Source organism: Malania oleifera, chromosome 5 (genome assembly GCF_029873635.1).
Source record: "Malania oleifera isolate guangnan ecotype guangnan chromosome 5, ASM2987363v1, whole genome shotgun sequence".
Taxonomy (NCBI): Eukaryota; Viridiplantae; Streptophyta; class Magnoliopsida; order Santalales; family Ximeniaceae; genus Malania; species Malania oleifera.
Genome location: NC_080421.1, coordinates 77,301,822 through 77,322,366, shown reverse-complemented (window position 1 = coordinate 77,322,366; position 20,545 = coordinate 77,301,822). Strand labels below are relative to the sequence as shown.

Genomic DNA, 20,545 nt, shown 5'->3' with positions numbered 1-20,545 from the left:
CTTGTGGGTTACTAAGGTAACAGTGACACTACTTTATTAGGGTTTAGGGGTTTATTTTTCTCCTCTTCAGATTCCTTTGCTATGGCAATAAAACAATAACCGAAGCATGAACAGTTATTCAAGGAGAAGCTTGTGGATCCCCATTGTTGAAAGTTTTGAAATTGCAAGGTGGGAGAAGAGATACTTGTCAAAGGTGGAAAAGCTCACTCATTAAAAGAATATTAGAAAAACTTCTAATCTACTTTACATCCCTCTTCCCAATTTGTTTTGTGCAAAGAGTTTAGAGATGTTGCAAAGGAGATTCCTTTAGGGCAGGTAGCAGAAAAGTTCAAGAGGGTAGATCTGTGCTAAGCCCTTTCACCATTTTTTGGATTGTGTGGAGGGAAGAAATAGGAAGGCCTTCAAGGGAATTGAATTGTCTACATTAAAGGTCATAGATATGTAACTAAATTGCTTTCGTATTTGGTTTACTGGAGATATAGTGCCATAAAAGATCAGGCTGTTTTTGAAGTACATGTTTTTTTTCTGTCTTGTACATGATCTAGTGTACTTAGTTCAGCAACCACTTGGTGCCTTTTAATGATATTTTATCTTTACCCATAAGAAAAGAATCAAACAGAGATTTTAACCAAAGCAATTTGAACAACCATCTGGTAACAACAAAACAAAAAAATTATATTTATAATGTTTTGGAAGGTGGGGGTGAAGAGAGAGAAGAAGCAAGAAGGGCCTTAGGGATTGGGGCCTCACCTTGGGTTATTTTGGGCTCCAAGCCGAGGGTTTTCCAATCACCTATCTTGGCCTTCCTCTTGCTGCTAAATTCAAAGACGAAGGTGTTTGGAATCCCATCACTGAAAGATTTGAGAGAAAGATGACCAGTTGGAAAAGGAACTATCTGTATAAAGATGGGAGACTTACCCTCCTAAAGAGAATATTATCAAATCTCTCAGTGTACTTTATGTCCCTCTTCCCTATCCCTCGTTTAGTTGCCAAAGAATTATAGGGGATTCAAAAGAGATTCCTTTGGGGGAGTTTATGGAAGAACTTCAGGTATCATCTTGTTAGGTCGAGGGTTGTGAAACAACTTCTAAGAGATGGAGATTTGGGTCTCAAATCCCTCTCCACATTCAACAAAGCGCTCCTTGGAAAATTTCTCTGAAGATTTACGAAGAAGAAGGATAACCTTTGGAGGGGAAATGGGAATCATTGCTTCAAAATATGGCCTTCTGAATAATGATAAAATCACAAAGCTAGGAGAGAGTTGTATGATGCTGGAGTTTGGAAATTCATCAGGAACAGCTGGGATGATTTTTTTTCCCCTTCATTAGCTTCCAAGAGGGGAATGGGGATAATGTTTTCCTCTGACATGATACTTTGTGTGCTCAACCTCCCCTTAGCACAAAATTCCTCTCTATCCTCAATTTGGCTCATGGCAAGAATGCTCTTTCAGTAATCATCTCCAAATTTTTGACCAAGGGATTTTTGGAACATTCCCTTGATCGGAAATGACTTGGATCAGGAAATCAAGCATCTTACTTATTTTTATGCTTGCTTATACAAAATCCAATATCAGAACACTACTACGATCACGAGTGGATCTTAGAGAAAGATGGCAGGTTCACAGTAAGATCCTGTTATAAGATCCAACTCCTCTGGCAGGAACTAGCAACATCTCTCCCAGGAATCCCCACACTGCTTTCTTTGTGTGGGAGGCAACTCTCAGAAAAATTCTTACCAAGGATAACATGCTAAAAAAAGGGGCTGCCCTTGTCAAAATGTGCTTCTTGTGTTTTGGAAAGTGCTGAAACTATTGATGGCATCCTCCTCCACTGCTCTCTGACCAGAAACTTTTGGGACTTGGCCACTTCTTTGATCAGACAGCACTGGGTTACAGCCAGAACAGTGGGAGGAGTATGGGGTTTGGAAAGGTATCCACTCCAGCAAGGAGACTAAGAAAGCTTTGTCCCTCATTTCCTTTGCCACCTTTTTGTTTGTCTGGGGGGGAAGGAATAAGAGAGCTTTCAAAGGATCAGTCACACCCAAACATGTAATTAAAGACCACTATATTACTACTGTAGCTAGATGGCATGGTGGTTTGTTTTTGGTTGACTCACTTGTAATTCTAGATCTTTTCTGACACCCTGCAGTGCAGGTGACAGCCTAGTTGTTTTTACTTGGGTGGCATCCACTTAATGCCCTAAATGAACTCTCTTTGCTGATTTTTTTTTCTTTTTTTTTAAAAAGCATGATCGGTTACATGTAATCTAACAAATTTGAAGCAAGAAGGATGATTACATGTAACAATATGTTCTAATCAAAATCTAAAAATATATTTTATAGTTTTTATATCAAACATAACCAAGTCCAATTGGACAATGGCACTAGTTCAAATATATTGACATAATATACAAATGAAAATGAAATTTGAAAATAAATTGTGCAGCAATGCCAACATACAGCATTCATAGCCGAAACAGGGAGCCAACCACCATGCTGCTGTTGGGCAAGATCTAGCAAAGGAATAACTGCAGACTGCTTGTAGTTGGATGGATAGTGCTGAAGAATCTCCTTAACCTGCAGAAACATAAAGTTTCTATTGTTAAAACTCAATATCTAAATAGCAATACAGCTGCCATGAAATATTATAAATACATAAACATGATTATGGCTGGGGTGATAGTGGGCTTTCTCATAGAGTTGTGTTATGCAACCAAAGCAGTCTCTTTTAATTTGACATAAAGAAAATAAATGAAATGGCTATATGGCATAGCTACAACATTGATTAATCCAAATGAGACTTTTAAAGTCACTTTCCTTCACTCCCTCAAGTCCATTAAGTAATCATACCCCTTTGCCAAATACAGAACCTAATACCATCTTTCTCAAACAAAAGGTAATTTCATAAATTTCTCAAAATGAGACTATTTCCAGAAAGATACTCATCCTTGTTGGTAGAACAGCATTTAATTTTCACCATTTTACAGGCCCAAATCCATTGCAGCAAAACCAAATTACACTTGCCATCTTCATCAAAAATAAACATTAAATATTGTCATAGAGACGGCCATCTCAAAAAAAACAAAAAATAAATAAATAAATAAATAATTGTGATATAGATCAACTTCCAAATGGACTGGGGCCATGTTAATAGGATATTCCTAGATGGAGAAAAAAACTTTGATTTGTTAGGTAACATATGGAAGGGTGCCTTTAGGAGGCAGCTTAAGCCACCTGGAGAACTTGCCAAAAGAGCTCCTACCTAGAGAAGCTGCATGCTCAAAATGGCAGAAATAAAGAGTTTGGAGATAAATATATGACTCCAAACAAAGTGCATGTAAATAATGCGGAGATTTACTCTTCAACCACTTTTAAATGAGATCTTACATACAATGTGGAATTCCCTAGTGTAGGTATCACCAAGGTCTTAAATTTCGATTTCGACTCAAATTTCGAAGCTCCAAAAGTACGGAAATTTCGATTTCGATGTCGATTTCGATTTCGATTTCGATTTCGATTTGAAAAAATAACAGAAACTAGTAGTAAAGCATGGAATTCTTTGTAAAACTTTAGAAATGGTTAACAAACATAAAAATATAAGTTTTAAGACTAATATATTACAAATTAAATACATCTATGTTTTGTATAAGGTGGAAAAGTTATAAAATAGTACGTGTATCAAACATGTTTGTAAGATAATGTACATTAAACATATTCAATTAATGCAAATGAAATTCATAAATCATTTAAATATTATTTATTATATAAATATTGATAATTTAGACATGAATGGTTAAATAAAATATTACTATAAGTTTCTTTTTTTCATATAATTTCAAAAGCACTTGTGAAAACCTTTTGTTTCAATAAAATAAATAAAATAAATTAAAAGAAAATTTTCACTTCACTCTCGAGGTTTCGATAAATTTCGACAAATTTCGCTAAAATTTCAAGGTTTCAATAAATTTCGGATGATTCGTTGAGATTTCGACGGAAATTATGTAAGACGGAAATCGACTGCCATTTCGATTTCAAGGGTGACGGAAATCTGAAATTTCGACGGAAATTTTGACAGTTTCGTGGAAATTTAAGACCATGGGTATCACACATCCTTGTCATGCTGGGGCAGTCGCATAACTTGTCCATATCCTCGGCTCATTTTTAACTGAAATGCTATTTTCCCTCATTAGGATCTTCATTGTTCCCAATCTGTAACAGCTTCCAGGTAGTGTACAATGCGAACATGCTGCAGCTGTTGCCACAATTGGCATGCATAATCCCTAAGGTGCAAGACGGTGTACTGGACCTTCTGATTGGGTCCCACTTTGCAGGTGAATGCATTCTTCATCTTCATAAACAGAGCATCTGGCTCACCTTCCCATTGAACTCTGGTAACTCAAGCTTGATTTTGAAATTACTGCAAGTCTTGCATCAGAATGAAAGCACAAAAGTGACAGCATCATGGAATAACAGCCAACACAAAATTTGGCAGAGGTAGAGGAGAGAATAGGGGAAGAAGAAGAAGAAGAGGAATGAAGAGAGGAAGAAGGAAAGGAAGGAGGTAATGGTGGGCTCTCACGTTTACATCAATCGAAATTCACATGGCTTTCACACCCTACTTATAAGAAAGTTTATTACAAGATATTATACATGCCCCTAAAGAAACATGAAACTGCAAAAGAACCCCTAAGATACACAAATACTATATACAAACCCCCAATACACATAATCGTATACTAATTAAACTAAACACACAATAAACTATTAACTAAACTGAACAATCCCTTAATCCAATTCTTCTGAATTAGTTTCCAACAAAGGTCTGTCCATGGTCCTGCTTCTTGTCCTACATCAAATCTCCCCCAGTTGGTAAAAGTTCGGCCTCAGAATTTTGTTAAGATTGGAGGCTCACAAATAAAAAGCATGAACTTGAACTCTTTGAAAGTGATGCTTGATTGACGCAACAAACCTTGTACAAATGGCAGCAATTTGATCTCATCTCATGCTGGCAGCACTGATGGAGTCCTCAAAATGAGTACAAACTTCATAATCAACTCTCTTGAAGTATTTCAAAAATTTCCAGTTTTTTTTTTTTTTTTTTTTTTTGCAGGAAAAATCAAAATAAAGTGGCTGGAAGTAGATATTCTCTATTTTGGGAGGTTGCAGAACAGGGATAATTTTCCCACATCCACATTGCCGGTGCATGAGGCATGTGAGTCGCCTGCAGCGACTTTCCAGCGATTATGTTTGGCACAGGCGTATATCAGAGGATGGCAGGTTCAAGGGTAGTGGTGCTGTGATGAAAAAAACACAGGAAGTTAGGGATTTGGAAGGCCAAAGGATGGGTAATGTTCTGCCAACACATGGGACCTCGCAAGCGGTGACCGGTTGGACAGTGATGAATTTTTGGGGTGAGGCTAATCAGCAGTTTCTGTTGTGGTTAAGGAGGTGCAATGAGATGATGCCTGGAAATCAGAATTCAAATAATCAAATTCGAGCGACAACCATAATTTTTGGAGAAGCTGCAGTTGGTTTCTTTTTTACTGAAATTCAGAGCACACAGGGTGACTGAAGGGGCTGAAATGTGGGATTGGTACTTAAGTTCGTGGATGGTTTCGAGATGGGAGATTGAGAGAGAAGGAGAGGATTAATTGAAAGAAACAAAGATGTAAGAACAAGAGAATTGCAAATGTGGAACATCAGAAGCAGAAAGAAATAGAAGAGATTAGAGAGAGGAAACAGGGAAGAAAAGAGGGAAGAAGAAAATTAAGGGAGAAAATTAGAAAGAAGAGAAGAGAAGAGGAAAAAAAAAAAAAAGGTCAGCCCCGGTGCACAAAGCTGCCGCGTATGCGGATGCGAGGTCCGGAGAAGGGGCAGACCACAATGGGTCTATAGTACGCAGCCTTACCTTGCAATAAGAGAAAAATAATAATAATAATCAAGAGAAATAGAGAGTGAAGATAAGAAGAGCAGATTCATGAGAAAATGGATGCAGAACAGGAAAGAGAAGGGAGGGGGAAGAAGATCAGAGATGAAAAGAAGTTGTTTTGAGGCTTCTACAGAAATTTGAATACTGCAAGTGGAGAAAAAGGTGATGGAAGTTACCATAAGATCAGAAATAGAGAAGGAACGAAGTAAAGGAGAGAAAAAGAAGATGAGAAGGAGAAGAGAAAGAGATAACAATGAAGAAGAAAGAGGCAGCAACAGATAAGACGGAAATTAGAAGACAGCAGGGAGTTAGAAATAGAATAGAGAAGAACAGAGGAGAAGTAAGAAGAAGAAGAAGAAGAAGAAGAAGCAAAAGGAGGAAGAAGAAAAGAGAAGAGAGTAAAGGGCATCCCCGGGCCACAAGGCTCCCCATGTTGTGATGGTAAGGTCAGGGTCGTCATAGTGTACGCAGCCATATCCCAGCTGTCATGCAGAGAAGCTGTTTCTTGGACTTGAACCCATGACCAGACAGTCACAAAGGAGTAACCTTACTGTTGACCCAAGGTCTGCCCTCAAAAGAGGAGTGAAAGGGGCAAATAGGGGATTGAAAATGGAAGAATGATGTGGTCATTGTTGGTCTCTATACCAAATGATGCAGGGCAGCATCATGGAATTACAGCCAACACATAATTCCAGAGAGAGAAGATAAGAGGAGAGAGGAAGAAGGAAGATGGAAGGGAAGGAGATAAAAGGGGGCAAAACTCGTGTTCCACTTCAATTCAAAATCATCAAAAACTTCCACTTACATGGCTCTCCCACCCTGTTTATAAGAAATCCTATTACACGATATTACACATATACCCCTAAAGATACATGAAATTACAAAAGAACACCTAAGATGCACAAATATTTCATGCAAACCCCCAAATGCACAAAATCATATGCTAATTAAATGAAACACACAATAAAATAATAACTGAACCCAACCATTCATAGAACCAACAAAGGTCTACCCATGGTCCTGCTTCTTGCCTACATCAAAAGGGGGGGCACATAGGATTCTTCTGTTTGTCCAGTGAGTGATGAGTCTAATCAACTAGACATGTACTAGAGTATTTTTTTTTCATAGTAAGTGTCAATTAGAGAGAAATACTTGATTTGGAGAAAAAGATGTCTTCCTATGAGACTCTAAAAGCAAATATGAAGGCAGTCTTCCATCCCTTTCCAATCAGTCGAAGCAATCCCTCAATAAAACCATGACACAAGTGCTCAAAAAGAAGCTAGGAGAACCCTACCCCATAACAAGTCGGAACACATTGTCTTGTCATTAATGATGCTGGCATTCCTCTCAATTCACAAAATTCAAAGAATAGCATGCACAGCAACTTCCACAAAATTCTACCACTTCTACTTCTCCCAAAACCCCAAAACTGCACCAACATGAAATTATCTACCGCTTGTGGAAGGATTCTTCACTAAAAATAGAGAAATGCTACCCAAAGATGTCTAGCTGCCTGGCAATGTAGAAAAATATGCACAGTAATTTATGATTCTCACCTGACTCTAGCCTAATCATGCAAATATCTTGACTAATAGCCTTATAGGGTCTCCTCACCTGCAATAAGTAATTGAATTGATCCATGTTGATAGTCCAAGTCCGAAGTTATAGCATTGATCTTAAAAGGACCTTGGCCTTGCAAATAACGTTATTCAAAGGAAAGAACATGAATTTGAAATTTTCAATAGGTGAAGAAAGAAAGATTTAGAGAAGATACTAGAATTATTCCCTGATCATATATGTAAAGATCCAAAATTCTCAACAAAATACGTAGTTCATCAGCCTCACTCTCATTAACATTCTGTAAAAAAAAAATGGAAATCCTAAAAAAGGGAACCCCTCTCTCCAAAGAATAAAAGGATGTGACTACAGTGTTATGAACCAAAGACAGCTTAAAAAGGCAAGGCACCAAGGAGTACAAAGAAACCTCACCCACCTACAGATCTCCCCAAAACCGAATTTTGTTACCACTAACAACCTTGAAATAAGTAAGTGTTAGCCCCAAGGTTTCATTAACCTAGTTTTGACGACAACAAACTATAATGAATATTAATGGCTTTGTGCTTAAGTTGTCTACAGGATTAAAACCATTGAAGTTGAAGAATTGAGATAATATTTGAAGAGTTAAAGTTTCATTTATTTGTACTTCTATTCTCTCATTTGTAATGTACTTTATATTGTAAAATCATGAGAAAATATAAGGCATGGCACTAATGGACCAAAACCAGAAAAAGGAGAACAAAAAGTAGACCGGGCTGGGCCCAAACAGCCAGAGGCAGTCGATCGAGCCCTAAAGACAGTCAATCGGTCTATCAAGTTATGCCTGCAATGGTCTTCTTCTTGTCTCTAACAGCTAGTAAGCGGTTGACTAGACCTTATAAACGATCAACCGGTCTAAAAGCCAAAACGGCTCTAACAGGTAAAAAATGGTTAGTTTTCATCCAATCTTTTATATGCCCTCCAAAGGCTTGAGAACATTTGAGATCAAACCTATACTGAAAATCCAAGTGCTCCCACTTTATTCTCTCTCAATTTCTCTTTGTGCTCTAATTGCTTATCCTTGAGAGAAAACTCTTGAGCTTGCATTTGTGTATCCTTCCTTTTGTAAGCTCGTATTTGGTTCCTTGGCCTCCATAAAACAAGGGTTGTTTTAGTTTCCTTATCAGAAAAACAAGAAGTGTATTGGTTCCTTGGTCTCCATTAAAACAATGTAGTTAGTGGAACCTCAACACAATTGGTCTATAGAGAATGAACGTAGGTGGGGATAGCCGAATCACTATAAAAGAGTTTGCAATTTCTCTTCCCTTCCCTTCTCTCTCTAATTTGTTCTCACATTTGCATGATTTGCTTGCTAGTTTTAATTTGCTTTAAATTTTGATATCAAGCACTTTAATTCCATTAAACCCAATTCACACAACCCTCCTCTTGGGTTGCCACTTGGGCCACCAGTAAGAAGAAAGAACTCAACAACCAAGTAACAAATTTCCATGGACTCAAATGATAAGCAATATCACTACCCCTACCGCCCATACCGGTGAATACTATAATTTCTTCTTCTAACCTTGTGTCATAAGGTATCGACCTCTTAACTCGCAATCATCCATGTTAATGCCAGCCAGACGACTCTTGGACATGTTGATTCTTCAACCCAAAAATATTGTCAAATTATTCAATGGAACAAAAACTTCTCAGAATTTCTGAATGTTATTCTCCATGAAGAAAATGATATCATCTATGACATGACACTTCAACATCATCCCTTTCTATCCTACAATCTCTAAGCATACCTAGCCATAGGCATGAGAAATCATCATAATAACACATCAACCACCAAAGTAAAAAAAAAAAAGAAAAAGGAGAAAGAAAACCCTTTATGCCTCCACCCATAAGAAACATTAAGCCAATCCTTATGCCCATTCACAATAACAAACATGTTCATAGAGGTCAAACAATCACACATCCATTTTCTCCACACTACACCAAACCCTTCTTATCCATCACCCAATGCAAAATGCCCCATGATGCAACACAAAAGCAAGAGTTATTTTAACTTAGCTTAATTTATTGCATTTTAATTCATCTTATTTAGAGTATTTTCGTTAGGGTCATATTTTCAAGATTCTAGGATATTATTATTTAGGAAGCAAGATTCTATGGTGTTATACTAGTATTATTAAGAAATTAATATTTTAATTTACTTTAGGTTTCTTAATTTAGTTGCCTTATCTTCCAAGATTATATCTTCAAGATTTTGGGTCATTATCATTTAGGAACTAGTATTTTGGCTTCATTAGGTGTATTAACTTTGTTTCCTTATCTTCTAAGCCTTGCAGGCCTATTAAAGGCCCCTGTGTATTAGTTTCTGGGGGATTGGAATTAAGAATTAATGTTCTTGGACATTGGTTCACACCACCCCAACTAACCCTATTGCAGGCTTTCTCAAAAACCAATTGGAAAATAACACCCATTGCACCCCTCCTCTTAAACATCCTCAACTACCTCACTACCTCCTAAAACCTCTCAAAGCCTATTTGATAACACCTTTTTAAAAAGCTTATAAACACTAGTAACCAAACTGATGCACCTAAAATCTGTTCACCTCCTAGAGTGTGTTCCTTCAAGTGGAGTTCACACTTGGCCCAACCATTATCATCCCAAATCACCTCCCAACTGTTGGGGAAAAACACTACTGCATAACCATCAAGGCCTAGAGCCTTATGTCTATTCATCTCAAACAATGCCTCCTCATGCTCCTCAACCTCAAAAAGGTCCCTCAAATCTAAGAGCTATGTCTTCATAAATAGGCTCCAATCAAGTCAATCTATCATCAAACTATCTCAACAATCTTTAAAACACAAATTTCTATAAGGCTATGCAATCGTCTACCCTATTTTCCTATGATCTCTAGCCAAAATTTAAGAGTCTGACACGAAACCCTTAACAAGACTCCTCCCTCCATTAGCGGCTACATGAAACAATTTGGTATTACAACCCCACCTTTTTAACCCAATAAAAACCTCTGACGTCTATCTCCAACCAATGTCTTATCTCACTAAAATCACCTCCGAGTCATTACTAAGATGAATCCCACATTCGTCCAAACCCACATCTCAAAAACGAATATATCATTTTTCTGCTCCTTAATGTCTTCAATAGTCTCTACATTCCATCATTTCAATTTATTTTCTATGAACATAATTCTTTCATGAATCTAAAACCCTCCCAACAATGAAACCAACACTCACCTTACCAATTCTTAACACTGTCCTTGGAGGAATGGTGGGTTAATCATACACTCTCAAATCTGAATGGAGTTGGACACTCATTTAATCAGTCAAAATTTAAAATCACTAAACAATGATCTAAGTAGATCTATGAGAAATGACCATTATTCGTAGGAATGGTCATAGAAATGTCCCTAAAACCGCAATTCTGAATAATAATTAAAAATAAAATAAAACTTCCCCATGCTAGTAGTCAACCTAGACCCCCAACTTATCATGGAATTCTAGATGACTTTGAAATTAACAGCCCCCCCCCCCCCCAAAAAAAAAAAAAAGAAAAAAGAAAAAAAAAGGCCCTACCTCAAACTCAGGCTACTAAACTAGCTAATTAAACAAAAAGAGATGCTCTCAAAGGAGAATCAGTGGACCCACAGACTAACGTATTACCACCATTCCCTGAAATTTCTCATATCTAACAAGATAGACACAGAAAAAGACTCAAAAATGTTGTATTAAATATAGAAACTCTAGCACCTCACATAATTAATTGCTCATTAACACACTCTAAGAAGGGGAAAATGTCCAGCCTTGCGAGTCTGGAGTCTCAAATACTCCTAAAAGAAATCCACTTCTCCTAGTTTAGATTATTGAAGAAACAAGATATTAGGATTAACCCTGTTTACTATTTCCTTAATCAATGTCCATCTACTACAAACCCCTAACCCCAGCAGCATATTGCATGAAAGAATCCTTATAATAATCACAATAATAGCACCCAACCCCGCCCCTACCCAGGAAAAAATAATTAATGGAGGAAGCTAACCAAACCAACTCCCTATGCAAGTTATTTAGCTCTTCTATCCACAATAGACGCCTTACCCAGCCTAAAAATCTTCCCACTTGGAATCATGAGTTTTCATCAAGAAGGCTTTTTCAGCAACTTGGTTGTCCCTCTCATCTCCAAAGTACCTCAACAACAGACCATCATGGCACAAAAAGTGACTCAAAGTTTGTATTGGCCATCAACAGAATTGAAAGAATACCTGCCACAATAGACGCCTTACCCAGCCTAAGAATCTCCCAACTTGGATTCATCAGTTTGGGACCTAACTCATCAAGCAAGTTTTTTCAGCAACTTGGTTCTCTCTCATCTCCAAAGTACCCTCAACAAGGGACCACCATGGCACAAAAAAGTGACTCAAAAGTTTGTATTGGCCATCAACAGAATTGAAAGAACACCTGCCAAAGCAGCTTGATATATTCCCCATATTTTAGGTCAAAGTGAGAGGTAAAGATGCAGGAATAGTAGGACAGTCCAAAGAACTCAAATGTTGTGAACAGGGATCAAAGATTTCTACGCTTGTATCCTTGCCGCTCTTTTCAAAATTTGTACAAAAATTATGAGATAGAAGAGCCATAATGCCAACCCTTCTGCATTCAAACATGTAGAAATTCCACCACCTAATAATTCAATGATGCCATTAGACTCCACAACCTCTTCCATATTACATACCAGTGTTCTAAAAGGCGAAGACGTAAGGTAAGGCTTTTTACCCCTAACAAGACGAGGCGTAAGCCTTGAGGCGTTGAGGCGGAAACCTTTTGGGAATTTAATTTTTATTTAAAATATATATAAATAAATTATACATACTAAAAATTATATCAATTTTAATATAATAATTAAAATAAAGTATTTTCTTTAAATTTTAACCCCAAAAATAGCCCAAAGAATCTAAGCCAAGCTAGCTGTGGGGGTATATTGGCCATGAATTACAGGGCCACTACCACGTGCCCTTCCAAATTTTAATATTTAACTCCAAACCCATTGCCTTTCTTGGTTAAAAGACTTTGACTCAGTCATGACTTTCTCTCTTTCTCTCTTTCTCTGAAGTGATATAAGTCTACGAATAGAGATGATTTTTCATGAAGCAGCTGAGTATCGAGAAGAGACTTCTCCATGAAGATCAAAGCAACTGAGTGTCGAAAAGAGAAGCTTCTGTATGAAGATTTGAAGCAGCTGAGGGTTGAAGAGTATCAAAAATCGAAATTAGGTCTTTGGTGTGGGAAAGACGTTGCCTGAGAAGTCAAGGGTCACAGATCTACAGAAGATCTAAGGTTGGTCTATGATTGAAGTAGGTCGAGCAAGAGAGAGAGAGAGTCGTGGTTCTTGAAGAGAGACAACCTAGTCATCCTATCAGAGGAGTCTTCCCGGAGAACATCAATTGATGGAAAGAGGGTGTTCGACGATGTCGAGAAAACTTTTTCTGCTCCATAATTTACACAAATAATGGGGTCTGAAATGCGTACACCTGGTCTATTTGCAAGGCATACGCCCAACACCGATAGATTCATTATTGACTTTTTTAATTAAATCACATTTGGACCAATCCTTGATGAGGAGATTTAATCAAATTATAGAACATCATTTCTCTTAATTCTACTCATAGTTCTTAGCTGTCAATCATTTTATCCATTTCCTTCTAGGAAGTAATTTAACTCTTAACTTCAACCAAAAAAAAAAATCTCAAATAAGGAATAGGATAATAAATTCATAAAGGCATAACGTTGAAATAAAGTCCTCAATGGTGCAGCTTAAATCATTGATCCTACAGGTTCTTTCCCTTGTAACCTTCTTAGCAGATCCTTGATCCCATTTGTTTCTTGTCACAAAAACATGTGTTGTTGTAAGGCACCCACAAAAACTAAAAGATCTCACAATAATTGGCAACAAAAATTCTAGAAAAACTAGCAATAACCCATTACTTAGGCATAACTCTAATTACAAATTGGTCAAAAGTTTTCGAAAGTAACTGCTTTACCCCGAACTTTATTTTTTAGGTCAAAAAACATCCTAAATCTTTAACACCCATTCATTGTACAAGTTAATGGAAATGATGATGTCCAACTCAATTGGTGCCCAAAATGGCCAAAATATGATCATAACTTCATGTGAGTAACACAAGAGATGCTTAAATGTAAGTACATGCCAATATAAATTGTTGAAATTTTGATTAAATGAATGACCTAACTTGAAGATAGGTCTCTCCCTCTATTTATAATACAAATCAAATACATTCTAATGACAATAATATCCTTACTAACTAATTAACATACTAACACGCTTAATAATAATAATACTAAAAGACAAATAACCTCTAACACTCTCCTTTAAGCTGGAGCACAAATGTTATATGCTCCTAACTTGTTACAAATATAAATTTAACACAAGCACCCCCTAAACTTTGGTAAACAAATCAGCAAGCTGCATATTAGACTTCACATAAGCGGTAGTAATGAGCTTCTGCACAAGTTTCTCCCGAGCAAAGTGGCAATCAACTTCAATGTGTTTCGTCTGCTCATGGAAGACCGGGTTGGAGGCAATATGAAGAGTAGCTTGATTATCACACATCAATTTCATAGGTTGAGAATGTGAAAAGCCCAATTCTTCTAAAATATTATTCAACCAGACAAATTCACAAGTAGTGTGAGCCTCTAAATTTTGATTTAGCACTTGATCAGACCACCATAGTTTGTTTCTTATTTACACCAACCAAGATACAGTACCCAATTGTAGATCTCTTGTTAGAAGATAACCCAGTCCAATTTGCATCTATATATTTATGAATATAAGTGTGACCCTAATCATGATATAAAAGACCTCTCCCACGTGCACCTTTGAGATATCTGTCCTTGGAGAATCTAGAAATTAACTCACAACACTTGTTACAAAAGGTATATCTAGCCGAGTGATTGTGAGATAATTCAACTTTCTAACAAGTCTCTGGTATTGTCCAAGATTAGGTAGCATATCACCCATATTCGGCACTAACTTGCTATTAGGATCCATGGGTGTATCAACCAGTTTGGATCTCAACAATCTAGTTTCATCCAACAAATCAAGAACATATTTCCTCTATAACAAAATAGTTCTCATACGAGATCCAGTTTCTTCTTTACCCAAGAAGTATTTCAATAGCCCCATTTATTTGGTTTGAAACTTAATCTGTAGAAAAAGTTTGAGACTCTAAAGACCTTTATCATCATGACCTTTAATAACAATATCATCCACATAACAAGAAGAAGGATCCTAACTAATGAAACATGATAATAAAACACAGAATGATCCACTACACACCGTTGAATACCAAACTCAAGTATAAAACGATCAAACCATGCTTGGGGAGACCATTTTAAACCATATAGTGCCTTCTTGAGCTAACACACTAAGCCTGACTCCCCCAAAACAACAAACCCAAGTGGTTGCTCCATATAGACCTCCTCCTCAAGATCACTATGCAAGAAGGCATATTTCACATCCAACTGATGCAAAGACCAGTGAAAAGTAGTAGCCAAGGAGATGAACAAGAAAACTGATGTTAAGTTTGGCAACTGGAGAAAAGTGTTAGAATAATCCAAACCATACAATTGAGAATACCCTTTAGCAACAAGACGAACCATAGAACCGTTAGGGTTGACTTTCACAATGTACCCCAAACGACAACCAACCGCAGACTTGTTAAGAGGAAAAGATACCGAGTCCCAAGTGTCATTGTCTTGTAAAGCATTCATCTCTTCAACCATGGCATTCCTCCATTAAAAGTGGACTAAGGGTTCTGAATCAAATTTAGGAAAGGCAGTATATTAAATGATAAAGCAATAACAAAACAATAATAGGAGGGTGATAAAAAGTCATAACAAACATAGTTGGAAATGGGATGTTGGGTATATGTGTGTATACCTTTCCAAACAGCAATGGGAGGATCAACATCATGGGAAATATGATCATCAAACGAGGAAATCAGAGGCGTGGTAGTAGAAGCTAGAGGGGAGTCTCTTCCTTGGAGCCGCTGTAGTGAATACACCTGCAAATTAGGATGATCAAGACAATTAGGACTCAAACTACATGGAGACTCAGATGGTTGGTTGGGCAAGGACAACAAAGTAGAATCTGGAAGACTAGGCAGAGGAAGAGACTCATCAAGCTCAGAAATACTCAAAGACTAGGTATAGTAAGGTGTAGACTCAAAGAAGGTAACATCTGCAGAAACAAAGAAGTGATGCAGCACAGAACTATGACAACGATATCCCTTTTGAATATATGAGTAGCCCAAAAAAAACATATTTTATAGCACGAGGATCCAACTTATCCACCCCAGGAGTTAGTTGATGAACAAAGGACACACACCCAAAATATATGAGGGAGAGAGAAATATGGTGAATTAGGAAAGAGAATGGAGTAGGAAATTTTATCACTAAGAATAGAGAATGACTTCCTATTGATCAGATAGCAAGCATTAGTACAGCATCACACCAAAACACTTTAGGTACATACATTTGATAAAGTGCCAGTGATTTCAAGGATACGTCTATTTTTCCTCTTTGTAACCCCATTTTTTTAGGAGTGTAGGCACAAGATGATTGATATATTTTTCCTCTATAACCCCATTTTTTTAGGAGTGTAGCACAAGATAATTGATAGACAATACCAAACTGAGTCTTACAAGTGAAATCTGAACTAAAATACTCTTTAACATTATCACTTTGAAGTATTCGAACTGGAAACCAAATTGAGTCTTTATTTTAGAACAAAAGGCACAAAATATATTAAATAACTCAAAACGATCTTTTATCAAATATAGCCAAGTCATTCTTGAATAATCGTCCACAAAGAAAGGTTACAAAGTATAGGAAACCCAACTTGAACACAACTCTACTAGGACCCCCAAACATCAAAATGGACTAATATGAAAAGCCTTGCAATCTGTTTATTGACTTGAGAAGCGATTGGAACACAATGGTGCTTTCTCAAATCCTAAATGACAAGATTCACAATCAAGACCAGACACAGAACTCAAATCAAGAACAAGACATTTCAACTTTTCCAGTGAAGGATGACCAAGATGACAAATGAATTTGGAGAGGTGTGGCAACAACAGTACAGGCAGTGGAAGGAGATAGCAACTCAAAATGATAAAATCCACCAACTTTACACCCTCCGCCAATCATCTTCCTCGTCTTCAAATCCTCAATAACCATAAAATCAAGGAAGCGTGTTACTAAAGAATTCATGGATTTAGTAATCTTGCTAACGTGCATAAGATTGAAAGGAAACTTGAGAATATACAAAACTGAATGAAGAGAACTAGAAGAAGTGGAAATCATAGTCCCAATTCCCTTGACTCCAACGGTGGATCCATCAATAAGAGTAACACGAGGTAAATTTGCAAGATATTGAAGAGTGGAGAAGAAATTAGGTATCTTGCAAGATATTGAAGAGTGGAGAACAAATTAAGTACTTGTAATATGATCAGTGGCAGTGGAATCTATGACCCAAGGACTAGAACGAGAAGTACTGGATGACAAGCATATTGTGGGATTACCTGTTTGAGCAAGGGAGGCAATGGGAAGAGAAACTTGTTAAGACGCTTGATACTGCTAGAACTTGGAATACTCTTACTCGGACATGATCCCAGTACGTTGGCCCCCACTAAACCCCAAAGGTGTAGGCTCAGTGGTGGCTGCATCGACTGCCCCCAAAGGTGTGAAGTCGGTGATGGCTACATTGGCAACACGTGAAGGTCGTGGAGATCCCAACACTGCTCAATAGTATGATTACTTCGTCCACAATGAGTGCACTCGCAAGAAGTGCCTCTACCTTGTCCATCTCTACCACCGCACGACCACTCGAACTACCTCGATAACTTCTGCGATTGTTTGGTAAAGAACTAGAATTATCCTATGCAGCAAAGGTTGTCCTCTTAGAGCTAGATGCAAAAGCACGAGAATGTGTGCTAAGGAAGCACGAAGGACACGAGAATAAACATCAACAAATGATGGCAACTCTACACTACTAACTATCTGAAATTGGACTGCCTCAAACTCAAGTGTCAAGCCCGCAAGAACCGAAATAATTGTCATCTGCTCCCTCTGCTTCTGCATCTCACTAATGTCAATGGTTATAGGTTACACAATAAGCTCCTCATGAATACACTTCATCTCTCCAAAATAATCTGCAATGCTCCTATCTCCTTGTTGTCACTGAAAGTACCCCCGGGATAAATCAACATACGTGTAATGTTACAAAAGTATAGAAGCTTGGCATAATACCAAATCTCCTTGCACATAACTAAATGCATACACATCCGTGCAATTTCTAGCTCCATTGAATTCCACAAGAAGGAAACAATCAAGGCATCTTCTTGAATCCACACTTCTTTTCTTATCTCATCAGATAGATCATATTGGAGCAAGTGCTCAAATTTTCCTAATTCTGCCATGAACATAATTCTTTCCATCCAACTTTTGAGTCATTATCTATGGCGACAATGAAGGAAACATATTTTTGGGATTCATAGACTCCATCCCAACACTATCAAACTTGCAGCCACACCAATGTCAAACAAGAAGAACAATCAAAACTAATTGGTACAATCACAAACTATGTGAAGCACCAACACAACCACAGACAAGGTGAACGACTTACCAACTGAGATGGCACTGCCACAACCTCGCAATCTTAATTTACAAACACCGTCACTACTCCAAGAAACTCACAAAGAAGCATTTACAAACACCAAACAAAAACTTACAGATTACCACGAGTGCATGGTCGAAAAAGGTTGGATCCTTGAGGAAAAAACATGCCCAACAACTTGATAATATTGTCTAGAGAAGGAATCAAAACATAATAGAGGGAAAAAAAAAAAAAAAAGGTCGAAAATTCTCTCACGCGCCTGTGAGAGATCAACACTACCATCAGTTGGCCAGCGTGTGGCCGCGCATGGGGTTGTTCTAGGCAATGGGGCTTTGTGGGGGTAGGCTTCGGAAGGGTTCTGTTTTTGGCTATATGGTTGGTTTTGTGAAATAATGCAAAGTGGAAGTGGAGCTAAAAAGGGTAGCAACGGGAATGTGTTTTACGAAGATGGCCGAGTATGATAGGGTTTAGGTTGGATCATGCTCTGATACCATGTTGAGATTTTGATCAAATGAATGACCTAACTTGAAGTTCAGTCTCTCCATCTATTTAAAATACAAATCAAATACATTCCAATGACAAAAATACCTTACTAACTCTCACAAATTAACATACTAACACAATAATAATAATATTGAAAGACATAAATAACCTCTAACATAAATATATTTCTTAGTTATATATTTCTTTTTGCAAAACACAACAACAACAATAATAATAGGAGCAAAAGCAATAATAATTCCAAAATATGACATGTTGTAATAATAATAATAATGATAACAGTCTTCCTATTTCATTACAATTAAAAGGCTCAATTAAGGTTATATTTGAAGAAACATTTCTCCTAAATATTGGGTTGTGTTTCTATTCAAAATTTGGAACCAAATCAAGAATCAAACTAATTAAAGATTCACCTCCCACAACATTCACACTCTTTGAAGGATGTATTAAGCCCCCATTTAGCATGCAAGAGAGCGTGGCAATGGTTCACGAAAACCACCATGCTAGTGTCTCTTGTGAGCATAGTTATCAATCAATTATACTTTTTCGTTGCCACTTTCCTAGCTCATGTATTCATCTCGTGCTTTGAATCACTGGGTCATATTAGCCCAAAATCAATGATTAAGATGGAAATGTTGGATGAGGATGGAAGAAATCTAACAAATGTGGAGAGTGATCCATTTGAATTAGATGTTACACAAGTCATGCTTTCTAAAATGACATTGAATAAATTGTACTTGTCTTTTTTTTTATGCAAGCTATTGAAAAAAGTAGAGAGAGAACACAATCTAATGGTTGTTTTTAAACTGATGACAATAACATCTAAATTTCTTCATGCACCAGTAGTTTGGGGTTTCCACGAGAGAGAGAGAGAGTTGAGAGCAATGACACAAAGTTAGGTGTTGTTTACTACCAAAAGAGCTTTCACATTTATTGACATGTATTATTGAAGATTAAAATTGACATTTCATATTTTTCTGCAAAGAATATTAAATGAGGGAGCCCCAAACTCTATTATCATTTTATAAAAAATGTTGGACTTGTAAAGTGATAAAATTGAGGGATGTGCATATAATTTATCCATAATCTTCTCTTCTTTGATTTGGCAATTGAGATTTGATCTTTCCTCCCTAAAGCAACTTTGAAAAATTTCCAGCTCTTAGAAATAGTTAGCACATTACTAGAAAATTAATTCCTTTTGTTATAACTTATTAACTCTTTATTGATGAACTAAAATCCAATGGAAGAGTTCCCAACATCTTAATTCAAGCTCAATGTGGATGATCCTACTGTGAAACTTGAGGAAGATGAGAACTAAGTCGTCGTATGGATCTTATACCTTGCATTCAATTTACAATTGGTGGGAAAATCTCAAATTTTTTAGTGGGGGATTCATGAAATAAGTAAGATAAGGGTTTAGTGCTTGCTTCTGTGAGGAGTGACTCGATGCAGTCACTAGACTATCATGAAAAAAATCAAATTCCACATCATGTGCCTACTTTCCTCACCTTGGACAAGTCTCTTTTTTTTCAAAAAATAAAATAAAATAAAATAAACAATCCAACAACAAAGAAAATCAATCCTTCAAAAAAACCCAGGAAATTTAATGTGGAAAGATGTTGATTTTATTGGTGGTTTTCCAACCCCCACGATGCTCGTGCACAAACTGACAAATGGAAAGCAAATAACAACTGATATCACTAAAAGGATATTCAATGCATAGTGTCACGAGCTAAGCTTGTTCAGAGCATTATGCTTGTCTGTGACCGCTGGTCTCGTGTGCTGGTGATAGGTTTCCATCATGTAAATATTAGTGTAGAGTTATTTTCTACTAGCAATTTCTTTGTATGCCAAGTAAGGCAA

At 37.1% G+C, this 20,545-nt stretch overlaps 1 protein-coding gene across 2 annotated transcripts in view; it reads right to left on the bottom strand.

Annotated features, from left to right (window-relative positions):
• The window catches only part of LOC131155040 (NADH dehydrogenase [ubiquinone] flavoprotein 2, mitochondrial), a 32,155-nt gene that overhangs the window by 6,037 nt on the left and 5,573 nt on the right, over positions 1 to 20,545 (bottom strand). For both annotated transcript variants that reach the window (XR_009136741.1, XM_058107936.1), the window contains exon 4: positions 2,458 to 2,574. Coding sequence is in view for 1 of the 2 variants with exons in the window: in XM_058107936.1 (XP_057963919.1) it covers positions 2,458 to 2,574 (117 nt within the window). In the remaining variant the exon portion in view is untranslated. The remainder of the gene's footprint in view (positions 1 to 2,457; positions 2,575 to 20,545) is intronic.